The sequence below is a fragment of the Plectropomus leopardus genome, chromosome 10 (assembly GCF_026936395.1).
Source record: "Plectropomus leopardus strain MGB_pleo_1.0 chromosome 10, ASM2693639v1, whole genome shotgun sequence".
NCBI classification, from domain to species: domain Eukaryota; kingdom Metazoa; phylum Chordata; class Actinopteri; order Perciformes; family Serranidae; genus Plectropomus; species Plectropomus leopardus.
The window spans coordinates 23,025,556-23,053,083 of record NC_142185.1 but is presented as its reverse complement, the minus strand read 5'-3'; the positions used below and the strand labels follow the sequence as shown (position 1 = coordinate 23,053,083).

The window sequence follows — 27,528 nt, the reverse complement described above, 5'->3', positions numbered from 1 at the left end:
CTGTGCCCATATATACAGTGGAAAAACCTGGGTTTATCCACATGTTGAACACTATTGACCCCAGGTATGTGTTACCAAGCCGCAAGTATTTTGCTGAAGTTGCCCTGCCTCATCTGTACATGATGTCATCTGACTCCACTACAACAGACCTGAAGTGACGGTTGTATGATTTCAGAATTGATCATTTCCGATGCTCTACTGTTTCAATTGCAAAACTGTACAGTATGCAAAACTGCAATATGCAATACTGCTTTGAAGCCTTCAACATTTTTCAGTTTGCCTTTGTTTTTTTTTATTGCTAAAATCAAAGCAAAGCAAATGTCGTTTTTCATTTATAGTCTGGTTTTAAGAGGCAAAAAAATCCATTAAAATTGTAAATTGAGTTTGGTGAGACAAAAATCTGAATTTTAATTTTAGGCCATATTGCCCAGCCCTATGATGAGTAAAATGTCACAAAATGACACATATTAGAGCAATGTCATGTGGACAGCTACAGAAAATAAATTTGCTGTTAGGTTACAGTACATGTGAGGTTATCTACAAAAGATTACTGTAAAAATGTCAACACACACAACATAATTTCCATGACTTCCAAAACTCTCAATGATTTTTCTTAATTCCATGAGTTTTCAAGGACCGGAAATTGTGATTATGAAATTCAATGACTTTTCCAGGTTTTCCATGATCACAGGAACCCTGGATTTATTTTGTGGAGATATTATATTATAGATATAGAGATTTGGTTAAAAAAAGATAATACATTGCAATGAATTGTATCATAGTCCTCAGCTTGCAAAACATTTAAAATTGCACTAATATTGAATCGTGACTTGAGTACCGTGATAATTTCGGATTGTGGGACCTCTGGTGATTACCACCCCTAGCTGTTAAAAATGTTAAATGTTATTTAGCATCACTGATGACAACAATATTGTGCAGCCATAAAAACAATCTGTTTAACATGGTGCAGAAGAAATTTTAGATCTGCTTGCTGTGCAGTTGTGCTGCCATTCATAGAAAGTCTGGATTAAATGCATAATTTTAATCAACATTCACATCAGTGTTTGGCTGATTAGGCTGTTAAAACAATCATTAAAATCTCACACACTCATACTCACACACATAGACCAGTGCTTGCTTATTACTACCATCACAGCACCCCATCACTGCATCACAGCACTAGTCCCACAGGTGGTCAGTGAGAGAGTCCACTCACCTCTGCGTGTTGGTGGACGGGGAGTTCTTTAGCCTATTGGAGTGCATTGATGGGGCTCCCAGGACTACAGAACAGGGTGGAGTGATGAGCTGGTGAGGACTGCCGGTGTGTGTGAGTGGCGCCTTTGTGCGCACGTTCCTGGAGCCAGGAACAGGATTCCCAATGTTGGAGAGGTTTCCCCGACCGTCCTTTGCCTCTTCTCGCTCTTTCTTCCCTCGCTCCTTCTTGTTAAAATGTGTCGCTGCTGTACCTGCCGCCGCTGGCCTCTCCTCTTGGACCTCCAACATTCTCTCTATGTCCTTGTTTGTGTGGATGTGTGTGTGTGCGTGTATGTGTGTGTGTGTGTGTGTGTGTGTGTGTGTGTGTGTGTGTGTGTAAGTGTGTAAAAACAATAACAATAGTCCAGGAGTCTTTTCTTGTTCGGTGTGTATTTATGAAAATCCCCCAAGGGGGCTTTTAACGGCCCTTGGGCACACTGTTGAGAGAAAAAAGAGAGGGAAAAGAACAGTTAACAAAACTAAAAAAGAAGGAAGCAGTCTGAAAAAAATAAAGTGACACTCAAAATCTTTTTAGTATCAATTTACTAGTGAAGGCTTGAAAGATGGCTGCTAAAAGTTGGATTTTTATTTTTTTTTCCCCACTGCGGCTTTGGTCAGCTTTAATACATGTCAGCAGGCATGGATTCAAATTTTGACATGTTCCAGTGGGTAAAGCACAAGTTTCATGAATAAAATTTGTTATTGAGGCACTTGATTAGAAGACTTAGTTGGTCATTAGTGTAACATATGCTCTTGCAGCTTTGAAAAGTAAAAATGTCCACTATATATATGAAAAAAAACCCTATAATGATAAGGTTTCACAGGATATGGGAACTGGGTCCCCACACATTTTCATGGACAAAATTTCAAAACATTTCCATTACTTATCAAGGATCACTAAAAAAAGAGAAAAATTTGTCAAACTTGTGTTTTTTCAAACATATTAGATTTGAACTCTATTCAAACTAATTCCAGCTGGCTAGCCTTCACGAATCGCAGGAGAAAAATGAAAAAACGTATGCAATGGCAAAATGTTGTCACACATCGACACGAACATTAAATGAACATTATGGCTACAGAAAATAAATCTGCCATTATGTTACACTGTGTGGGAGGTTATCCACGAAACTGTACTGTGACAATTTCATCACTAACGAAAATCCACAACTTTTCAAAAGCTTTCGGTGACTTTTACTAATTCCATGACTTCTGACTTTTTCAGGTCTGGAAAAAGTGTTTTTGTTATTCTATGACTTTTCCAGGCTTTCCATGACTGTGGGAACCCTGTGGGAAGTATCAGACCTAGTCTACACACTTGCACAAGTATTTTTGAAAACAGGTTGTCTCCTCCTTTGTTGCAAAAAAAAAAAAAAAATCCACACAAGCACTAGGTCCGCTCCATTTCACTGCGCTAACCACACAGTTGTCAGCTGACGATACAAACAATGATGTCGACCTACTGAGCAAAAGCCATGATAACTTTCCTAGTTGACAAATATTTGCCTGCATGGACAGTAACATTCACAACACGATTTTATGTAAGCTCGAATGACGTTCATCAGTTTTCTGTCTGAACAATCTCCCATGACTTGTTGGTGTTTGTATGGGCAATGTGGTCCTGATGACGCAAGCACCGCTCTCACTGCTGAAACTTAGCCAAATGGCAAAATGTCAAATGGAGTGCTGACTCCACCTACTTGGTGCTATGGTGCAGACCCAATCTTAAAAAAAAAAAAAAAAACGCCATTAAAATGAAAATACAGAAGCATGCCAAATCAGCAGGAGGCTAAATAGCTCACGCTAAATCAATGTTGACCAATCACACACAAAGAAGATGATTCTTGATGACTGTTCCTCAATATAGTAGAAGAATAACTACATCTATTTGTAAACATGGAAAATGTCCTTATCAAGTTAAAGCCAGCATTATTTTCTGCTTTTGCACACCATTTGTGACAAGATAACGGCACACGCTCTGAAGACACAAGCCCCAAATTCCATTTTCCCTGTCTCGCACTGACACTGAAAACAGAGTTTCTGAAAATCTGCACCATCCTAGAAGTTTTACAAACGATCCGTTTCTGTGGCATAAAACACTGTGTGCATTTGGATGAAAGGCCAAAGCCCAAAGAAAAAGCTTCTTCTTAAATAACACCTGTGTAATGTGCATCACAAAATGCTCACAGAAACTTCTCTCCTACAGCACAATTTAAATCTACGCTGCTCATCTGTGTGCTTGGTATGACAAGTGATCACCGTCAATAGCTGATGGCACAGACAAAAGCAGCATATTAAATCAAAAGTGTGAGTATTTGTGACATGCTGCCACATTCAAACACTATGGTAAGTCTTTTATGGAGCTAGACAAATAAAATGGCCTAAATAGCTTATGCAGGTACATCGTTTCATTGCATATGTCCACTGTCACGCCAAAGATATGTTTGGGTTCAGCTAGAAACAGTCACCTTTACATATTCTGTCAGCCAGAGAGCACTGACCTGTATATATTTATGTAAAATGTATAATTTAAAAAAAATTACATTTTTTTTTCTAAAGAAAACATGCCTTCCAAAACTATTTTCTTAAAAAAAAGAAGAAAAAAAAATCTCCAAGTTTTTAGTTTTTCTACAAAAAATATTTTTTTAAAACAAGAAGAAAAAAATCAATTAAGTTTTAAAAATCGGCTATAAAATAAATACAAAATACATCCGCTGAAAGTTGCATGTCCCTCCCCTAAAGCCAAAAAATGCTGAGAAAGTTTTTTGTGACGTTTCATGGGAAAGATGGAACACAGGGCGAAAATTAAGAAACTTTCGTGGTTAACAAATTAACAAAAAAAACAACCAAAACGTCACATGTTGACACATATTAGAGCTACGTTACTTCATCAGCTACAGAAAATAAATTCACCACTTTATTACACAAGAAATTTCCATGATTTTTCCAAACTTTTAAATAATTTTTACTAGTTCCATGAATTTTCCAGGTCTTCTATGGCCGTGGGACCGTGGGAATGGGAAAAGGTGACTAGTGGAAGATATCACTATTGGATCTTTTCACTTTGCAAATCTTAACATTGCCATTGGCCTCAAAAATTTCAATATTAGTCAGGTTAGACTTTTATACTGTGCAGACTTTGGGTGGAGTATCATGTTAACTATATAAATACCAGCACTAAATTGTAACTGTAGCCGACAATGAAGTTCGGCGGTGGTGGTGAAGTGGGAGAGGTAGTGCTGTGGTCCAAACTAACCACTGTGTGTTTCTGTTTGCGTGTGTGCTAAACACGAGAATTGCATGAGAATCCTGTTTGAGAGAGCGGCCCAGTCAGTCAGATTACATTGTCATCCTGAAAATATTTAGGAGCTCTTCCAAAACACTCAACATTGTAACTGGCTCCAGAGTTTCCCTGGGGAGAAGGAGGTGGGGTGTTTGGGGGGGTTTGAGGGGGGAGGTGTCACTGGGAACCAGACAAATACACCGACTCCTGCTACAGCAGCAACACTCATCTCTCGCTGGTCTACAGGAGAAGTGATTTACAACTATCGGGGGCTGCAGATCACTGCTGCACACGAACAGAGGCTGGCTTCTCCAAAGGGACCGAGAGGGAAACACAGAGGAGCCTTGTGTTGCCAAATTACACTAACCTTTAAATATAAAAATACACTTTCTGACACAAGACTGGGAGCTTATGGGGGCCCAGTTGTTCAGAAGATCAGGTTTCTGCCATCTCATTGGATCACATAGTGAAAATGGGTTGTTTAAAAAAAAGAAAAAAAAGGATATTAAATTTGACTGAAGTTTTGATTCTGATCTGGATCAGCTTTCAGTGTGTGTTTTTCAGACTTTTAATAAGGATGGGGAAACCTTTGATCCATTAAAAAACAAAAAATCTAGATGATCCTGATCCCAGCAGAGGGGTGGATTTAGGGTGGACTTCAGACACAAAATGCAAAAAAACATTTAAGTTGCTCAAATTTAAATACATTTGTTTATCTTTTGCTTTATTTTTCAACCGTAAGTGGATAAAGCAGACATTAGGCTACACACGAGGCCTTTAACAAAATACTTCACCAGCAAAATGCCTGTTTGTATGTCAATTACTCACAGCATGTTACCCTAAAATTGTGAGGACAACTTAATTTTTCTGTCTTGCCTCCTCATTCTTCATGAATTGAGATAAATGGGGACTGAGCTTAACAACAGCAAATCTACATCGAAACATCTGTTTACAAACTCTAACACAACTTGTGAAGTATATTCCAAGACTCATTTATCCAGTCATATGCTCAGTACTTCGCGAAGACATGCATTTTTGCTCAAACATTAAGATTTAGAAAAAAACGGTACAACTTGTCTCATGCACGGCCGAGGTGTGTGCCAAAGCATGCACATGGGTTTAAACTCTGTTCAAGCAGAGCTCATACGCACGTGTGCTCATGTAGCTCAGGGCAAACTACACGTAGGCGTACAAACAACCAAGTGTTTTATATTGTAACGTTTTAGTAAAAGACTGTTCGTAAACAGATGTTTTGATATAGTTTTGCTTTTGTTAAATGTGGTCCCAAATGACTGCAATTCATGAAGAATGTTTTTGAAGAGTTTTCTTCAGAAATTCAAGTATCTGCAGTGACTGATTATTACAGAAAGGGCCATTTTGGAAGGGAAGTGCTACTCTCTTGTTTACAATAAAGTAAAGCAATAAAATAAGATAAAGGATTTTGTCCCCATGAAATTACCCCCCCCCCCCCCAAAAAAAAGCCATTCATATCAAACAAAAAAATTTCATTTCTCCCTTTATATTGATTATGGCGACACAATTGTTAATACTTTCAAACAACTGCATTCCCCATGATGTTTTCTGTCTCTTCAAATAGAAACACTGCGCTGGTGGTTCTAGCTGTTGTTCTTGTAGCTGGTAGCGTACACGGTGACATGTAGTCCCATTTAGAGCACTGGTTTTCTAGATTTGGTAATCTTGAAAAGTTTTTGTCTGGATCAGGGTGATCCAATTCAATATTTCTTTAAAAAATTGACACAAATGTAAAATGAATTAAATGATCCCAGATAGCAAAATTTGGGATTTTCAGATCCAGATCACTCTGATACAGATCTTTTTTTTTTTTTTTGAAGAACTGGGCCCTGAGAAGCAATGGGCTTATTATTGATTCCTGAACACGTGATTTGACTCCATGTTTATTTACAGCTGAACTGTTGAAGGACCTCTATTCTGGTGAAAGGACATGTTTCTATTCTGTGACACAACATAACTATGAAACAAGGACCGCAAAACAATTATACACGAGTAATTCCGCAGCAGTGATGTTTAGCACACATAAATCAACAGAGACGGCTTTTGCTATGGACCTGGAATAAAACATTCACAATTCAAAATATTGTGTCTCAATAATTTCACACTATCAGCAGAAAAGACACTTTATATTAGCATCAGTTCGGTAGTTGTTTCTGGAATTGAGAGACAAAAACAGTGGCAAATGCAGAGATGCATGTTGATTTTGCTGTTGACTATAATTTGCTCATCAAAATGAGGCACTGACATGCGTAAGTCACAGTGGAAACGACCTGCCAGAGAGCCGCTGTGAGTCAAAACACTGTCAATAAAAACATTCAGGATTATATGCTTTGTTCAAAGACAGGAAGGCAAAACTCTTACTTAAAAGACACATTTGACAAGTGGGGATTAAATGGCACACAGAAATCATAATCATACATTTGTCCAAAGCCACTTATTGCTTTCAGTCACAGCAGGAACAATAGGAAGATATCAAACGTTTTTAGTGCGGAGCTCCTTCCTAAACAACTAAGAGCATGTTCAGCACTAATATACATGTGCTTGCGAGTTTTTCTTTTTTAAATGACACATCAGTGAGTGTGGGTGCTAAGTGTACATAAAGGCCAGGGTGTGCTTCAAACAAACTAGCTCATACAACATGTTGTCCAACCACGCCTGAGGACAAAAATGTTCATAGCTATTCTAAAATGGCTACATTAGAAAGCTGGGCAAAAAGCCTGCCATCAGAGAGAGGGACAAGACACACACTTTCAAATTTTCCCCAGTATTATTCAAGGTGTTTCACTTCACAAAAAAAAATGACAATAGCTGTTTGAAGAATGACAAAAGAGAGCTTGAGAGAGAAATTAAAATTCTGCTTTCTCTCTCAGCTCAGCACACCGGGCCAAGTGCTGTTTAAGGTGAGTGAGTGGGTGAGTTTTTCATTTCAGCCATTCGCAAAAAGTGTTGGACGCAATCCTCTCTATTCCAACATCAAAAAGAACATCCCAAACACCGTGGTCTGAAAGAAACAGCATTTTGATCATCTATATGCCCTGTAAATATGGCAGAACTGATGATAAAGTTATAAAGTTGACTTCAGCCTCTTTTACACTGCCTGTTCAAGGCAGGAATGTTACGGCAACATAAACCCCACCAAACTATTTTGCATAAAAGGTACTGGTGTTATCACAATACTGGAATTTCAAACTTTGATGTAATACGTTGACAGATATTGATACGTTATACCATTTTCGATAACTACAGGAAAAAAAATTTAAATTGAGGACATACAATTTACATTTGTTATTAAATAATAAATACACCAAGGCCATAACATAACCGTGACTTTTCTTTCCTTGGTTAGTAACAGAAACAGCAGAATGACTGTAATAAACATCAACAATAAGCAAGAAAATGAAGCTGGTACCAGTGTTTTGATACTATGAAAAATGAGCACTGAACCTGTTTAAAATATTCAGAATCGCTATGTATCAGGGTTTCACACACATTCATTTATTTGTGGCAAAAAGAGGTTTCAGAAGCTGTCCGACCATCTGAAAAGCATTTTGTCCTAAGTACAATGGCTTGGGGTGTCTAGGTGTAGTTAAAAAGGCTTCTGGCCTGTGAATGAGCAGTGATTCTGCTGTCCTGACTCAAATGCAGAGATGATTCCTCCAACGTGGCGGAAGGACGGAGACGAGCCTTGACTGAGTTGATGTACCGCAGGGACCATACATGGCGGCCCATTGGACTCCATTGAAAAAGGTATTCAGTTTGCTAAAGGAGATTTCATTTTATTATATCAAAGAATCGGTCTCCTTCCTAATTCAGCCCTAACTAGCATGTATGCCCTCAAGGGGTGTTACCTAAGCTTAAACCCCAATCATACACAAATGTGTGTAATGTGAGTATATACACGCACACAGACGCAAACAGCAGGACCTGTCAATCACCCCTTCCCTCCAATCGCACACTAACGAGACACTAATTGGGGAGCTTGCTGACATGACTGTCATAAGGAACACGCTGGCACACATACACGCACGTCAGGCGTGCGCACTGCAGCCCACCGAGTGCATGCACACAACAAAAAAACGTAGAGGTAATCACAGAGATTTCTCTTCCTCTATCTCCAGTAAAGACGCTGAACTGTCTATCACAGCACACGCGGGGAGCTGCAGTGCATGCAAGTTAATGGGAAAACAGTATAATGAGGCTCTAAAAATGAGCTTCTTGCCTCTGATATAAATATGAGGTTCCACATGAAAAGAGGGCAGAAAATAGTTCAATTCAATTAGATTTGGGTTTTCCAATGCGGGTGGCACTAAAAGGGAGCATTTCATTTCATGCTTATGTAACAGTCATCGTACGCTGGCTGAGCGCAGTGTAGAGAGTAGACCTTCTCTGCTACGTCACCCAAATTCCTCTGAAGGGGAGATGGGAGGCTTTGTACCAGTTAAGTATCCACTGGTAGGGGAGCGATTTAAAGGTGTATGAATAAGGAGAAGACACCTTGACCTTGTAGCCAACCCAGTCCACTGGCTTCAATTTTTAACACAACAGAACCACAAAGAAAATATTTCAAAAAGATGGGGGGGAGCACACAAGTATCAAAACACACACACACACACACACACACACACACACACACACACACACACACACACACACACACACACACACACACACACACACACACCAACTCTCTTCCCTCATCTCAGCCCTGCTGTTGGCTGTAAAAGGGCCTGCTGATGTTTCAGCCTTATTTATGCAAATCCCATTTTGCAGTTCAGTCACAATGGAGTATTGCTCTCTCTCTTTCTCGCTCTCGAGCTCCCCTACGCGCACTCCGTCTGCTCGGCCTCCATCTCAAGAATTTCTTTCGTCCATTATTTGTTTAGGCCAATATCAGACACATTATTTTCACCTCTCCCTGCAGTTCTCTGCAAGAATATACAAAAAATAAATAAAAAAAACGCAAAGCCATCAGCAAGTAACCGTGCAGTCTGCTCTCTGAAACAGTAAAGCCTTTCCATCTATCAACACGAGGGTGCAACTCGCATGCACCAAATAATCATTTAAATCAAATTATCACATATGAAGTCAAATGTCTGAGACAAAACTCAATCAGGTCTGGCATCTAGTCTCAAATCCTTCCTGAAAATTTAAAGTCAAACTATTGAAAAAAAAGCTTTTAAATTAAAAGAATAGATACAAATTTCCAAGTCAGCTGAGTGACTTTTGTTGGAAAGCAGTCACAGGTGGTTATTATGAGATAATGGCACATTGAAATTTGGTACTTTTTAAAAAAATCCAACTGAGTCAATGCTTCAGTGCCGTCATCTGTGTCTTGAGAGCAACTGTAACAGAATCAAAAGCAGGAAACAACAATGAAGTCTTCCCACGAGGCACAACGGTGTATGTTTACTTGTGTTTTACTTTTGTGATATAAATCACGCATTTTACTGGGGATGTTCCCAAAAACTAGTTTCCCTGACAATTAAATGGAAGTTTAAACTTGGACCTGTTGACCTGATTTGAAAAGTAAGAAAACACTGCATATATTATGAGAGCCATTTAAAATCAACAATCACATTTTTCAGTAAGCAAATCATTTTTTTAAATGCTGCTGAGATGTGTGACACTTTGCACTATTGAACACTTCTTATTACCCATAGACAACATGAACACAATTCACTATATAAAATCAAAATACTGCAAAACCCCACTGGTTTATGTAATTACATTAGTAGCTGACAGATGCTTGATTTTTGGATTTTTTGCATTTATTTGGCAAGACAGCTTTTAGTGTGAAAGGGGGGAAAAAAGCGTATGACATGCAGCAAAGGGGCAGAGTTGGAATCAAACCCACGGCCGCTGAAGCAAGGACACAGTTTTTATGTATAGGGTGAGCTACTTTAATACAGCAACATTAAAGTAATCATGTAACTAATGTGCAAATGACAAATAAAGAATAATTTAATAATAAGTTTATTAGACTATTTTTTTTTGGTGCAGACTAGTGAGGGTAGCAACATTTAATCGACTAGCCAGAAGTCCATTTTTCCGAGCCCATCAGCATGTGGTTCTACTCTTCTGCTCTGTTCTTATCACATGTAGAGCTCGGACTCTGTTTTCTTGTATGTCTGTGTGTGTCTCTCTGTGTCTGCTTGTCTCTCTCGCTCCCTGTTTAGTCAAAACTAACAAGTACTTTGAAGTACAGGATGCGTGTTTAATATTTAACATTATCACATCACATATATCAAATATAACCTTTTACGTTAATCAAAATAATAGATAACCTTTTAGTTTTCCTGCCAGATTTGCTCGAAAATCACGGAGAAAAAAAAAACAGCGTGCTGCTGACACCAAGCCGACCATGGAGCTAAGGGCTGCCGCTCATCCAGTGTGAACAGCACTTTGCTCAACATGTAGGCGCCAAAAAAGGCGTCTAGCGCTCAACGGAAAATCAGCACACTTCGCGCAATTCTGTGTCAAACATCGACCCAGGGTAAGGACTCAAACGTCATAAATGAAAATGTACTGAATAAAATGGATCTTTCTCACAGGATTTCATCCAACACACCTGTATATCAAACTTTCTTGTGCGCAGAACTTTGTAGTAATTCTTTACAAAAACAACTAAATGTTTTTTTTAGAGAGAGTAGACTCATAAAGTCAGTAAAATGAGTCATGAAGTGAACAAACATTAGTGACTGTTGTCCCTGAACAAACACAAAGACTGAAACAACAAAGGCAGAGTGTATTGAATCGAGGTAGTGTGTTTTATTGTTCATAAATTAAACTTCACATGCATGAAAATCAATGTGCTACCTTTTTATTCGTGCGTGGCAGAGGCTAGCTTAAACTTAATTCCCATCAAACCCAAACCAGTGTCAAAACTTTACTTTATGTATCTATTTCATTTGTTATTTTTTGCTAAAAATGTGTCATTGAAAGGGTATTATGAAGACTGTATCAACTTAGTATTTATCAACAGTCTTAAAAAAAGAAATAGCTACATTTATCTTCATACACAGCCAGTTCCCCTGCTACAACTGGTTTCCAACACGTACCCGTCTGGCTGCTAGTGAAGCAGTAACTAACTGCAGACTGAACAAACTGTATTAACTCTACTTTAAGAAAGGAACAAAAACGCAAGACTTCTGCTGCCTTTAAAGCAAAGATTCGCTGGACATCCCACCCTGAGCTTGCTGAGAAAACACCTGCATGTTCACCTGTTGAGGTGCTCCCTGAGAGCACTATCCCAAAATGCCACACCCTGCAGATAACATGCATGACTCACGCTTCATACATACAGAATGCTAGGAATGTAAAGTGTCTCTAAAGATAGAGCTGTGACGCAACAGATGTAACATTTGACATAATGCATCTACCATGACAAGAATAAGGGCGCTCACACATGAACAGCACTCACACAAGTATGACTGAGGTCCGAGCCGCGCAAATATTTACAGTGAACCCTTCCGCATTCTCCATACTCTTAACTGCTCCCAGAGTACAACAGCTACATATCTCCACCTGTCTCCACCCAGGTTTTCTCCCCTGCTCACCTGAGTGTGTTTTAGCCTTTCACCCTCACTACTCCCTGTGTCAGCTGTCTCTCCACCCTTCTGTCTGTCCTGCATTTGTGCAACAACTCTCACTCCCCCATCCTCGGGTTCATCCTTTCCTCTGGTCGGCAGACGATGCCCCTCCATCCCCAGGGAGGCGACATGTGTGTAATGTCATATTTTGTCATATCATATCGTGGTGACAGAAGCCTCACCGTGTCCATCACAATGATGGAAGTGGCAATGAAAGCAGGAGGATGGGAAAGGGGTGTGATACAGATTTACCCGTAGGAGGAGGGGAGGGGGGGTTATTACACAAGGCTCTCTCTTCACAGAGTGTGCGGGTGGGTGTCTGTGTCTGAGACACAAACACAAACACAAACACACACACACACACACACACACACACACACACACACACACACAGCTGACTCACTAGTGACACATCTGCTGGCGTAGCCTGGGCACAGTGCCATGTGTGGCGGCCAGCTCCAGCAGCAGGACTGGCACTCAGCACTCCGGCCTGCTCTGATCTCCGTCTAACACACTTCACCCTGCACTTCCATCTCTGTCCATCTGCCCTGCGTCTCTGGATCTCTGGCTAAGTGGGTGTGTCTTGCTTACACACACACACACGCACGCGCACACACACACCTTTCTACGCAATACGAGACAAAGAGAGTGGGTAAACGGGAACAATGTGCCATCATTTCTCTAACACAACAAGCGTGGGTGAAAATTAGGGATGTGCCTTTATAAAATGTCTATGCTGTGATTATTGTGGCCAAAAATTTAACAGTAAAAACTAGAAGATGAACACCACATTTATCTTTCATTTAATTTACCATAAAAACTGAACAGCAAAGCGTATATTGCAATTTTTAGACTCTGCAAGATTGTCAATGTAAAAAACAGATAACGTTTTATAAAAAGGTTGGTTGTAAAACATTACAGACAATTAACTGGAAATTGCTATTAATTCACTCCTCCGCTCATAGCATATGTGCCATCACTGAATGCCAAAATGAAAATCCATGAGCAAAGCTGAGGCCGACTTGGAAAGACAGATATCTACACAATGTGTGCAATCTTTTTGAGGCAGAAAGATTTCTTCTTTATAAGGCAGGCCCATTGAAGCAGGCTCTCTTTTGCTTACAGGGACAATTTCCAAGCACCTTTATATCATAACAATGTCGGTCATATGTGTAAATGAATTGTGTTCAACTTCCCTCCATCTTTCCACAGCAACTTCACAGCTCAAACGCGTCATCTGACAGATTTTTGCTGTCTCTAGGACTGTAGTTCGAATTCCGTATTTCACATTAGCATTTTTGTATACCTGCCGCTACAACCGACACAAAGAATTTTGAAGCAGATCGAGAGAGAGACGCCTTTCTTTCTTTTTATCAAACTCAGACCAAACTCCAGACCAAACTGTCAAACTAGGTAGTGCTGATCAAATATAAACCCAGATTCTGTTACTGCATTGCCTATTTCCGGCCTCATTTTTTTCAGAAACATATTTTAGTTCACTGTTTAGCTGTAATATGAGAGTTTGTGAACAGGAAATCGGTGCCATACTATTTCCTGTATGGTGGAAACATAAGCTAAAAAAAAAAAAAAGTATATGTCTTATACGCAAATGGATCAGAGTGAATTTGCAATCAGCTCTAATCATGTGCTGTGTCAAACTATAAGACAAACCTGTTTCTCAGCCAAAAAGTTGCTCATGAACACACCACAAAGACTGCAACCAACAGCATATTCGCACGATTATTCTGTGCCTGCATGACAGGAAATAACTCATACCAGCACACAGTGCGAGTCTGATTCAAAAAAAGGGAACCAAAAGACCAATTTGATGCTAGTTAAGCAGTTAGCACATTAACAACACAATCCAGTGTTGAAAGAGCAAAGTATATTTGCCGTGAGCCAATAAACAACACAAACCACCAGGAAATGTTTCTGCTAAAGAGCTCTATGGCCAAACAAGAACAATCTTACCTTGTATAACAAGTTTTTTTTCAATCTCACTTCCTCTAGAATTTAGCTTTGTGTTTACTTTCCTCACTTTCATTTCTGTTATTGTGCGCTGAGCTTAACGGCCAATCAGAGTGATTACATTCACTGGAGAAAGTTGACGAGGAACAACGGTACGTGACACACCTCAGCGACTAGAGCGAGGGAAAACTCACTACCAGACCAACATAGACCAACGGCGGACCGTCTGCTTGGTGTGTCAGGGCCTTCAGAGGATGTGAGAAACACTCCAGCTTTGTTTTGAACTGCTTGCCACACGTTTGAGAGCAAAGCAGATAAAAAGGGTCATTTTTCATGACGGTTACCTGGAGTCTTTGTTGTTCTTTGTTAACTGCTAATAAATAAAACAAATTCTATCAGGGCGAGTAAAAACTGACTTTGGTCGAGTAGATTGCTGACCCATTTGCCCGAGAAATAAAACATCAACGGTGAACACTGCGCTGGGCTGAGGTTTTCCTCAGGATGAACTTTTTAGAACACACGTCTAGCAGAGGGACGCTTCCTTTCTGTGATTTGCAGCTAAAATGAAAAGCCAAACAGAAACTTCGTTTGCTTTAAAGAAACTCTGCTGCCCTCTGTGTAGACCCCTTCTTTCCTCCCTTCCCTTGACCATGCTCTCTGGTCCGTGACTCCCTCCCTCCATCCTGACGGTCGCTCCCACACTCGGGCCACATTCCTCCCTTGTTCATGCTGGGAGGACGTCTCCCTGTGGCTAAAAGCATTGTGGGAAATCCCAACGGCCAGCCCCTTCGGAGGTCTAGCAGACCATTGCGGTAAAGCGTAAAGGAGGTTCGCTTGCTGGTCAGAAAAGGCTTCTCTTGCAGGCCACTTGCCAAAATATTACACGAGTGTCATTAATGTCTTGATACTGAACCTCACAACAAACAGCACAGAAACATTAAATACCCACATTAGAGGCAGCCGTCGCTACAACCCACACTGTGCAAAACCTCAATTTATAGCACTAAGAACATTAAGCAAGGAACCAATGAATTTTAAAGATGTGCAGCCCAAAATATTTTTTTCATAGATTCTTTTTGTACATTACAAATCACTACTCAACAGAAACAAAGTGACTTCTCAGCCTGTCAGACCATGTGACACAGTTCAGGCATCTCCACTGACCTGGCATGACATCAAACAAGCATAGATATATTTTACTCAAAGCAGAACACTCACAAACACACGGAGTACACAATACATGCTCTGTCTCCTCTTCTATCTTACAACAAAATTAGCACTCTGGAGAGAATACGAGCCAGATTGTGTCCCTGAATTACCCCAGTTTGCACTTGTGTGTCATTCCCGTGGAATTTTAAACACACTGGCTAAGACCTGCCCAATTAGATATCACAGGCATAGAGCAATATACGTGCACATAGTCATAGTATTGCGCATGGAAATACCCACATGCGGCAGTTGTTAGCTGCCCTAATAATGTCTGAGATGCACTGAAAACTGCTCTGCAAGTTTATGGCATCTGCTGTTCCCACGAGACTGAGCTTGCATGCCTCTGAAACTATGAGTGCTCTACAACAAGACATGTCTACCCCGCCATTACCCACATGCTATATGTTGAGAGCATACGGTATATTGCCCACGTAGTCCAAGTAATGTGGCTTTTAATGCAATTTGCCCACTGACAGTGACACAGTGAACTTTCTCCCTTACTCTTAGCACCTTGTCTCCTCGGGAAAGGAGATGATAATGTTGTTACACTCTTTATTGTCACACCTCTTGTGCAGTTGTATAGCTCTCAAGCTGGTCAAAACTTACAATTTTGGCTTGAGTAAGAGAAGGAATGTGACATTTTTTTATCACTTTTATGACTGAAAATTTTCAGCTGTAAGTTTGAGGAATGTTTTCATTACGTTCAAGGTGGGTAAAACTGATTAAGAGGAACAGAAAATACATTCACTTCCTCTGTTTATGAGCATGAGCACATGGCTCAAATTACTAGAAAATGAGCAAAAACAAACATCAGGGTTCGTACAGACAGGGGCAAGTCAAATTCAAGGACTTTCAAGTACTTTTTCAAGTACTAATTTTTACTTAAGGATGAAATTGATTTCTCCACAACCGTCTGTTGCAAGAAAATTGTACAAATTCATAAATGGAGCAAACACGTGCTATTAGAGCCTAAAATCAATCATAATTAATCAAATGCAGCTTATTTGCTATCAAATAACAGCTACAACTTGTGCAAATGGCTGACGCTACTTCGCTTTTAGTGTAATACCATTCATAAAATTATTTTCTCCCAATTATATGCAAATACTTTCTCAAAGACCAAGTTTAAAAATGTCTTATCAAGGTTTTGAATTTCAAGGTATTGAATTGTGTTGAATTCAAGCACCTCAAGCACCTTGTTTGAACCCTGAAACATGGAGAATAAAGACTCGAGCAGTTCAGATCTCGTGTGGCACTATTTTGAATGTCACAATTTCACAAAAAAAAAAATCGTGATAAGACTTTGTTGATTGTAAACAAAATAAAATATGGTGGTAAAACAACCAACATGCAGGCACATCCAGCTCGGCACCATCCATAATTAAACTCTGTAGAAGCATAAAGGAGAGCTTCTGTTGATTTGCCTGCCCAAAAAACTCCTGACACATTCCAGTAACTTTGACAACACACCGCCTCCAATTATCTGCTCCACATAATCCAATATTAAAAAAGCAACCAGGATAACACCAAATATCTTATCACACCACAACATAAGAGAATTTAAGCACTCAAGAAACCACTATAGATGTTTGCATGTTAGCAGCAATAGTGCCTCAGGGATCATATCATATTTTATTTAGAGGTCTCCACTGAGTGCCACCAACAGTGATTGACTGATAATGCTAGAAAAACTACTACATGGCTTGTTGGCGATAAAACAATCAGACTGTAATTACAAGTAGCTGAGTAGTTGGTCGGGCTGGGTATCAGTACTTACTACCTTTTAGGTATCATCCGAAATAACAACAAGTAGTATCAAAACTTCTCCAATCAAACCAGGGTTCCTATGGTTTAAGATAGATTTAAGACTTTTTAAGTAAAGATAATTTTAATATTTTAATAAAGTTTTAATACCACTCAAATTTAATTTAAGACCAATTTTATACTTACAAAAACTGAAATAAATGACTCAAGATTGCGAACAATTTCACCCAAATGTTTATGTAAATATAAAGCATGACCCTTATGGTTAATTTAAAAAGGCAGTCTATCTACTTAAAACATAAAAAATAAATGTATTAACTTTCTACTTCTATCCTGATCTGCGTGATTTTAATGCAAGAGACATTCAGTAAATTATTTTAAAATAATTATTACCAATTATTTTGAGATTTTGCAATGCAACACCAGAAAAAAAATAAGATTAATAACATCCTATTTCCAATGTCTAAACATTTTAAAGACTTTGAAAGAAAGATTTAAGACACTTTAATGTCAATTAAGGCTTCATTTTTTAATGAATGAATTTCATGCCTTTTATGACTTTTTAAGGATCGCCGGGAACCCTGCAAAAAAATATCTGCATTCCTTTTTATACCCAACTTTGTAATTCCTCTTTGTATGTTTTTTCTCAGAGCCAATCACCGCAAGTGTTCTGCAGTTCAATGCAAAGGGCAGCTACAACCTATACAGTCTGAGATGTGGTAAAATTAAGCACTGTGTATGTGTCGGAGTTGGATGTTCAGCTTATCGAGATATCATTGAAGCGTTCAACACTATCCTAAAATGCCACCAGACACAACACACCTGTGACTTCTGGTGAAATTTTATGGAACTGAATGCTTCTATTCACATGATATGTTTTAAAGGAAGCAGGAAAAGGGTATCAAATGAAGCACTCTTGATATCTGTATCACTTTAAGGGAACTGGTATTGGTATCGGTGTTGTAATTTTTTAAAACTGTTTTCAGCTCTAATGGTAGTTTTGGTTGATATGATGGTATATGTAACAGTGAAAAGGTGTCCATCAGTAGGGATTTGGCAATACCTTTCCAAAAAGGGAGCCAGTCGGGGCAACGTCACCCTCCCTTCCCTCCTCAAAAAGCCTTTTGGATTTCATTTTATGACACTGTAGAAAATAAGCTTGTTGAAGACAAAAGTTCATGATACTGTCACATTGTTCAACAAGATCATCTTCACAAATGAACACGACCTTTATACGTTTTTTGATAAAAGAAACAAAAAGCTTACATTAGGCTCTAAGTGAACTACCAACACTGTCACATGACTTAACGTAGACACAACAAGGCTGTAAAGCCATGTTTGGTTCGATGACGCTCTGTGGTCTCTGTTTTAAGACATCTTTAAAAAAGCTCTACAGAGGTAACAACAAACTGGTGGCAAAATCAGAATCACTGGTGGTTACTTCCAAGTCAATTAAAAAAATTACCAAATAACCAAAGCACTGTTTGCAGTTTCATTTGCGAACAAACCACTACAGACATGTAACGCATTAAATGTTGCCAATTTAGGCAATTAAAAAGTCATCATCTAGTTTTTAATGAATTTCTAAATGTCCAATAATCTTTGTGTGAAATCATTGAAAACATCAAAATGTATAAGAAACAGACAGACTGATTAATGAAAAAAATATTCAGCTCTGTAAAGCCTTGCTTATTTCTCACAAACTCATGTAAAAGACTTTCTACAAAGCACTTAGACATACACAGCATCACTTATCAGAAGCTTCCTCTCATTTACGCCGACAGTGTTGTCAAAGAACACTTGATGATGAAGATTTGACACAGCTGATGTTTATCACTGCTTCGTAAAATTAGCAAACTGATTTCAAATTAAGAATACAAGCTCTTTGAGTTGTCTCAGATGCACTACATTTTAAAGTAAATAGACAAACAGAAGAATATGTAAGAATTTTGGATCAATAAAGTAAATGTATTTCATCTATGTCAAAAATCTTTGTTAATGTTTTAACACTTAACCCTTTAGCCTGATTGCAGTTTGCTCTCTTGACATCTGCTGGTTAACACTGTGCCATGATGCTAAATTAAACCAGACTAACTGGTGAAACAATCAGTCTGGTAGCTGTGGAGGACCTCAGCCTGGCTGACAGCTTTTAGCATATATCCCCCAGCCTTGTGTATCCAATTTCCTTTATGACTATAATTTATCTTTATACCATTTCTTGGTAATGACTGCTCTATATTGGTCAGCGTAGAATTTGAACAAATGAATAAATAAAGAAAATAACTGAAGCACTTATTCTTCTACTTGCTGAAAATGCTGCGTGGAAGGAATGGCTATAAATTAAGAACAGATATTTCTGTCATTTGATCTATCTTAAACACTTAACACTAGTTTCGGATTTGAATAATTGGCATTCATGCTCCTAAAACAACAGGGCCTTATTTATTGAACACATTTATTGTGTTTTTTTTAATACCACCATAATATCCATCCATCCATTATTGCTTCCTACTTTCTATATTGTAATTACATTTTTACTGTATTGTCAAACATTTCTCTCCCATTATATCTTGTTTTATGTTTTATTGTTACTGGCCCTATCTTGCTTGTGCAATTTTTAGCTTGGTCTCTCAAAAGTGCTATACTATTATTATTTTTAGGGGTGCACTGATTCTACTTCTTCTCCCTCGAAATACCAATTCTGATACTTAAACTCTGGGTGCTGGCTGATACGGAGTAACAATCTAATACCAGTTCATTTACTTCTAGTTAGTTAAGTAATATTGAGGTGTTGAATTTCCCCGCATTACAGCAAGTATTCAGCATTACTCTAAACTTCCAAGCCATTTGAGTGTAAACTTGCAGACCTATGATGCTTAAAAATTAAATAGTATTATTCCTACTCCATGGGGAATACTATAATTACTGTACTATGGAGGTCTGATTATTGTCGGAGTTATTCAGCATTCCTTGGTTGTGAATGGATATCGTACTCAGATCGTCAGGTAAATGGAAAGCTGCTTTTTTTTCTAAATCTAAAAACTCTCAAACCAGTACAAAAAAAGAGATCATAATGAGGCAACAGAGAGAAAATAAACATTTCAAGCAGTAGAAAAAACGGACACACTTGAGTCTAATCTACCGTATGAACGGGGAGGGGAGCCTCCTGCCACCCACTACACAGGCGATGAGACAAACCGCCTCGCCAACACATCCCTCCAAGTCATACACTACACGACGCTTGCGAGTTTTAATTAGAAAACCCATGAAGCAAACAAATGCACGGAAACATGAGAAACGAATACACAAGAGGAGAAAATAAATCCTTTGCCGCTTTACATCAATATCCATTTCCCTGCGTCCTTCACCTCACTGTGGTTTTTGGTCAACACGCTTCGGATTAGATAGCAGATAAATAAACAGTGCGGACAGCGTTCTCAGGAAGAGCGCCCTGACCGTGTTGTGTCCCCAGCATGTGCAGATCAGAGAATAAGACCAAACATCGCACTGATAGTCCAGAGCAGTGAGGTCCTTTTCCTCAAGACGCTTCCCTGAGCATCAAGAGCGGTTGCACAGGGGTAACCGCTCTACAATTCAAGGCCTCTCTCATCAGACTGCAGCTATCAATGTGGGCACATCCATAGATAAATGTCAAAGAGATAGTGACAGATGTGAGGAAGAGCCTATGCCTGGGTTGTTACTGTTGCATCAGAGCAGTGTTAAGCTTTCAAGTTATAGCACCAGTTTAGTCTTTGAGTGCAAGAAAGACGTGTTTGCTGCCGTGCTTAATAATGTCAGGAAAGTTGGTTTAAAAACAGAAACGACATTATAGTGAGTGAAAATGCATTACATGTGCTAGACAAACATATTTCATTCTGCTTTAGCGATTTAAACATATACTGAACAAATTTTACTCAAACCCAGTTCACAAAATCACAGCCTTACTCACTCAGCACTCACAATAGGAACTCGGTAGTTTACTCTGTAGTGGGCAGTAAATTGAGATTTCCAAAACTAATTAGTCATTGTCCATATTTTATATATAGTCCTGGCAAATGGTACTTCTTTGTTTCATTCCACTGTGAAGATTTGTGAGGACAATATATGATATTTCACAATCAGAGTCCAGACACTCAAATAAAATTGGTCATAGTAAATATCAGGGGTGTAACAGTAATTCCCCCCAAATCATTTGGTGCAGGATGTTCGGTTCAGTATGCAACATATGTTTGGTACAGTTTTCAAAAAAAAAAAAAAAACACTCAAAAATGGTTGATTTAAATCCAGGGTTTTCCCACGCATTCATTTATTTGTGGCGACCCCGCCATGTGCTAATTTTATATTTTTGGAGTTGGACCATTCATTAAGAGCACCACACTCTTGGAGTGCAGGTGTACTCTGGACACAGACGGAGCAGTAAAATGGCAAGCGCAATGAAAGTGAAACTTAACCATTCATTGCTTTGGGTCTAAAATTTTTCATTTTCTCCCTCAACAGCTGCTGCTTCTCTCATCCACTGATCTGATCAGCTCTGACCAGACCGACAGATCTATTATCCACCCCGCAACTCAAACTCCTCAAACTGCTGTGAAGAAAAAAAGGTTTTCCCGGACATTTATGTCAGTGCACAAGTTGTAATCTGTCAGCAGTAGCATGCTAGTCGCCTCAGCCCAGTTTGCTGGGTTTGTCAAACTCGACGAACGGTTTGTGTCTAAAATTCTGCAAACATTGCTCAACTTAAGTCGGGTATATCTATGGAAACACTTTAAATATTTCAATTATGATAGCAATACCCGAACGTGTATATTAGCAGAACGAGACAAAAACAGACTGAAAGGCGAGTCCTTCTTCCCACAAAATTCACACTGCCTCCCTGCAAATTTAGACAGTGTGTTTATCGCCGCAAATCAGGGTTTCCCACACATTCATTTATTTTTGGCAGCCCACCACAATCAAAAACACCTGCCGTTACATAATGATTTTATACCTTTCGAGCAGGAATATTCATCAGGAGCGCTAGAGGAATATATATCTCGGAGCGCAGAGCGTACTCTCGGCACAGACAGAGCAGTAGAATGCCGTGCGCAGTTAAAGTGAAACTTATTAGCATTAATTGCACCGGATCTTACAGTTTACATTAACTCGCCTTCTTCTCTCATCCACCAGTCTGATCTGATCGGTTCTGACGGCTTTGACAGATCAATTATCCACCACGCAACTCAAACAAAGTGCTAAAGAAAAAAAGGAACCCCACCATATGATGAACTGATTTGTTGACTGGTATAAAATAATAATTTTAAACTATTTTGGTAATTTATATATCGTTGGAATTTAAGCTATTTTTTTAACATCTCTAGTTTCAGCTTCTCAATGAGAGTTTGCTGCTTTTATTTGCAAAATAATGGACTTTGGATGTTCTCATAGATGCTAAAAAATGGCCTAATTTAGAGAAGGGACACAAAATGATTTTAAAAAAAAGGTATACTTGTCAGTTACCACCACACAGATTTGAATTCTGTGGGGAACACTGCTGCATATATGCTACCAGACCTGCATATACTGTAACTTCTGTCACAGAGAATACCAAATTAAAGCATATAGTCAAAGTGCGAGAGCTCTGCTACAGTGAGCCTCCCCGTTTGCATTTTAATCATTCCATTGTATCCGCTCTGTAAACGTGCAAACTGAAGTCCAAGAATTAACAGCAGGTCAGAGTTTACATTTTATAACCGACAGTTGCGTTATTTATTTATTTATTTTTGGGGGTTTTTTTGCAGTGTACCGAAAACATATCGAACCATAACCCCAAACTGAAGTACACACTGAACCCTGAATTTTGGTGTGCAGTCACACCCCTTGTAAATACACAGCAATACATGGTGAACAGGAGGTGGTTTCATATATAGTCCTGCTGTGTCTTTTCGTGCTTGCTTTTTGACATTTCTACAGTTATCAGAACCAAAGCAATAAAAAAATGGGAATGAGAGAAAAGCATTTATGTGCAGTCTGTCGTGGAACAGGGGAGATGTGTATGCATGAAAGAAACTCTGTGGTAAAGTGTGAAAAAAAAGGGCATGAGTTGAGCTGGGTTACCTCAGAAGCCCCCCTGCCCTTTCAGCAGGGCCTCATATGGAGAACCAGGCCTCAGGTCCCCTGGGCACTGATGTCTGCTCTCCACTCGACTCCTCCCAGCAGTCAGCCACGGAGGCTGTGCAGGAACCTGGCCCACTCACGACACCTTACAGCCACAAGTCATTCACACCTGAAACAGAGGGAGACAACTTTGCTCATCGGGTGAAGCACAAACAAGCGGATGGCAAGGAAAAGCACTCAGTCAATCATGTTGACAAGACCAACATGTAGCAAACACATAACCAGCACACAGCTTAGGTCATTAGGGGCTACAGCAACAGTGTGTACTCGCCTTTTTAACCCGGACATTCATTTATACTTCAGTCATCGACCGGTGTACACATAAGGGACTACAAAACAGCACATGATACTCTTCCAAGAGCTTCCTCACTCCTTTGCATCCTCCTTCCTTCAAATATCCTCTGCGGGAGGGAAAAAGCGACTTTTTTACATCTCAGTAAAGCAAAGAGAAAAGGGTGACCACTGAAAAGATAAGTATGAAACAGCCTGAGGACTATGCAACAGTTGCATGTACGTGCAGACAGCAGTGTTGCCTAGCAATTGAAGAGACCATAGTCCTGTAAGAGGAAGGTCTGCAGTTCAATCTCAGCAACTGGCAGGTATGCTTCAAATCCTTGGACACTGAACCCCTACCTGCCAAGTCAGAGGTCGCTTTGGATAACAGCATCAGCTAAAGGGCTAGAAGGCAAACTGCAACAAAGCAGAAAAGCAGCTGAGACTTTATATTTACAATTATGAGGGAGAAATCAAAGCATAAAGGCAACATGATGCTAGAAAATGTATTTTTGAATCCATGCAAAATGTTTTATCTATAAAAGGAAAATCAAAGAAAGTATTTAGGGACGCTTGCTAAATAAACTAATGAAAGGTAACAAGACTGTATTCATCAAATTTCCCAGGTATCAGATGTCTGCTACTTAACATTTCTACACTCGAGGACCTGTGGATTTTTTCACTCATAAGTTTAAAAAATATATAAGTAATCCTACAGTACTGTGCAAAAGTGCTAGGCCACTATAGATTTGTCGTTTTTATCAAAGAGGTAATGAGGATATATATATTTATTCCTCAGTCGCTTTCTTAAGTTACAAACAAAGAATTAAGAGAACATGTGCAATGCTTTAAAATCCCAAAAAGTCAGAACAAAATGGCTTCTTCAGACTGAAGTCAATATTTAGTGTGAAACATGGAATCGTACAACCATAACAAAAGGTAGCTCAGACAATCAATATTGAGCTTTGGACATGTCTTGAATGCAACCTGGTATGAATACATCAGACGATTAGTAATGCAAATCTCAAATTGTCTGCCCGAGAGAGTTCAAGACATGCCAAGTGAAATACTTGCAGTTTTAGCCTGCTGAAGCTATTTTAAATCAAAAATATTTTCATTTTTCGCATTGTATGTATATTTCCTGCAAGGTTCTGGTTGTGTTTTAGTAAACAGACTACCGAGAAATAAGTATGTATGGTCATTATAACCTTGCTAAAATAACAAAGTTTAAGACCTTTGCACAGTAGTGTAAAACACTGAACACATTCTTTGCCATGTTTAGCTCTCTTGGTTTTGCCAAGGTAACACTGCACAATGCCACACAAGTTACTCACAAACGGGCCTAGTCGAGGAAGTAAAATATACACACACTCATCTACAAACCCTAAAACTCTGCAAATAAAGCACACAACAACTACACCGACCAGACTTCCCCCCCTGAAATCTCAGCGCCTCACTGGACAACTCTTGGCGGACAAAGTAATTCCATGGCGCTTGAAACTCCAGGAACTTTTTTTTTCTTTTTCCTAAAAGAAGTTGTTCCTGTTTCGCCAGAGAACTGGGGGGGAAGGGAGGACTTCAGCACTTGCATTCATGGAGCGTCGGCCAGCGCAAACAAAGTCTTCCCCGAAGAGGGAGGCACTGGACGGCGGCTGAGAGCGAGAACAACGACGTCGGCCACAAGCACACGAAAAAACACACACGAAATGAGATTCATTTTAGCGCTTTGTCTGCTAATAAAACAATTCAGGCCCTCCATCTCAGGCAAACGTTCATTTTTAAGTTCTGCTAGCTCCGTTAACAATGTAACAATTCAATCGCTCGGCAGATGATAGGGCTGGCCGACACAATCACCAGCCGAGGCCTATAATCTCGCTACGCGTTTATAAATCATATCAAACACATTTTTAATAAAATAAATACAATACCAGCGGTGTGGTAGTCCCGAAGAATGCAGAACATGCATGCTGCATTGTATCCTTTTTTCATTTTCACGAAGCACGGGCGGTCCTCCAGTATAATGGGGTAAAAACCAATATTTCTCCGCGGGTTTTACACCACGCCGAAAACATCGTGAATAATCCGCTTTTGGTGCGCTGGAAAAATCGGCATTTACGGTTGAAAGGGTGCTCACTGTCTGCCAGGCCAGACACGACGTGGGTTTGCTAGCCAGCCTTCGGGGACAGAGGCAGAGAAGAACGGATACCGGAGTGAGATGTCCCCGGGAGGAGGACCCGCGTGTGCCCGTTGCCAGGAGGCGAGCCGTGGTACCGACACTTTCCACCTGGATTCGAGAAAAGGAGCACTCACCTGGAATGTTAGCTTAATTTTCCGTTTTCCTCGAACGACGGATTCATATCGTACACTCATCAAATCACAACATTATCACGGGAACATTATAAAATAGAAATATGTCTCCCCCCTTTCGCCCGAGCTTTCCAGTGGTCCTACTCCATTACATCCCAGTCAAGATTTCCTGTCGTCTCCCCCCCCTCCGTTCCAGCGCGATGGTTCAGCCCGAATTCTAAGTAGCAATTCTAGGTCAGGTCTGTGTGCCAGTGAGAATGTTACTGTCGGACAGCAGCGAGACGTCCACTCCATGTTACACGGGAATCACTAAATTACATACAACTATATAGAAGACGACAAACATGCAAAACGGTGGTGCAAAGACTAGTAAGGGTATTTTTCGGAGTTACACCCGTGTCTTTGTAGAGACATCGAACTTCCTTGTATGAAAGAACTTGGGAGAAGTTCTAACAGAATAACGTTTATAAGTTTAAAAAAATAAAGAGTTGAAACTATAAGTCGATCAACTGTTTTGTTGAATGCAACAGGCTTAAAAAAATATATTTTTTACTATTTTGATCATTGATTAAGGATTAGAAATTAGGCTTTTTTTCAAACATATCTGGTAGGGTCGACCAATATTAGTTTTTCAGTGCCAATAAGCGATGACCACTAATCGATATTTGGAACCCATATGCATTTACAATAATCATGAAAATATTTCTGTGGAGATTTAGAATTTAGTATTTCACAAACAACACAAAACTTTGTTTAAATGCCTTAAGCAAATATTTAATCAAAACTGAAACTTCCAGATTCATATACTGCAAGATCACCACAACTTTTTTTTTTTTTTTAGAGTTCATTGAAAATTTAAATAAAAATAAAAATTTAAAAAGAATTAAATTAGCTCCCTAAGGTTTTACAAAGTTCCTCCCGTGCTGACACACTCTTTGCATGTATTGCAGACTGCCTTCCCCAGTGTTGGTTGAGTGTAATTGGCACACTTTTTGAATTCATTATTTTTATCAGCAATCCTTAAAATGAAATGCCAATACAGATAATTGGCAAAATGCCAAGTATCTGCCCCGATAATCAGCCAGGCCAATAATCTGTCAAACCCCCCCCCCCCGCCAAAAAAAAGACTGCTGCTTTTATTTTCTAATCAGTAGTGGTTTTAATATTTAACTATTTTGTAATATTTTATTTATATAATAATGATTTTACTAAGGTCACAGAAAAAGGTCCATAGAATTCAGCATCAAAAAAAAAAAAGAAAAAAATCAGACAAAAGTCCATATACAAAAACACAATAGATACAATAAATACAACTACAAATTACAAATACAAATTCAAATCGAAACAAAACAGGAAATACACAACACTATATTATTATATATAAAAAAGACAAAAATCAAGCCACTGCACCCACAAACCAACTGGAGCAGCAGTGGCTCCAAAGTTTGGATGAAAATCAGACTGAGCTCAGCTCAGAGTTGGTCAAGGTCTAAATAATACAGTTTTCTGAAGACACAATCTCATGCCATCATTATAGGCCACATGTATGTAAACAATCTGTCCAGTCTGTGTACATAAAACAGCCTATTGCTTTGTAATTTCTACTGAAATTTATTGTTGTTAATGTTATTTAAATTTTAACTACTGTTTGTGTGCCATTCACTTAAACTTGTACAGCACTTTGGTCAATTTGATTTG

The 27,528-nt window shown here is 39.3% G+C and overlaps 1 protein-coding gene across 5 annotated transcripts in view; it reads right to left on the bottom strand.

Moving 5' to 3' along the window:
* Nucleotides 1–27,528, bottom strand: part of bcl9 (BCL9 transcription coactivator) — a 62,057-nt gene that overhangs the window by 13,146 nt on the left and 21,383 nt on the right. For 2 of the 5 annotated variants that reach the window (XM_088083316.1, XM_088083317.1), the window contains 2 exons: nucleotides 23,191–23,359; nucleotides 1,217–1,691 (listed from right to left, as the gene is read on the bottom strand). In XM_088083316.1, coding sequence (XP_087939442.1) covers nucleotides 1,217–1,503 — 287 coding nt within the window. In that variant the 5' untranslated portion in view covers nucleotides 1,504–1,691; nucleotides 23,191–23,359. Of the gene's footprint in view, nucleotides 1–1,216; nucleotides 1,692–23,190; nucleotides 23,360–25,451; nucleotides 25,797–25,833; nucleotides 26,017–27,528 lie in introns of those variants that run through there. The other 3 variants (XM_042494346.2, XM_042494348.2, XM_042494347.2) reach the window with 3 other exon arrangements.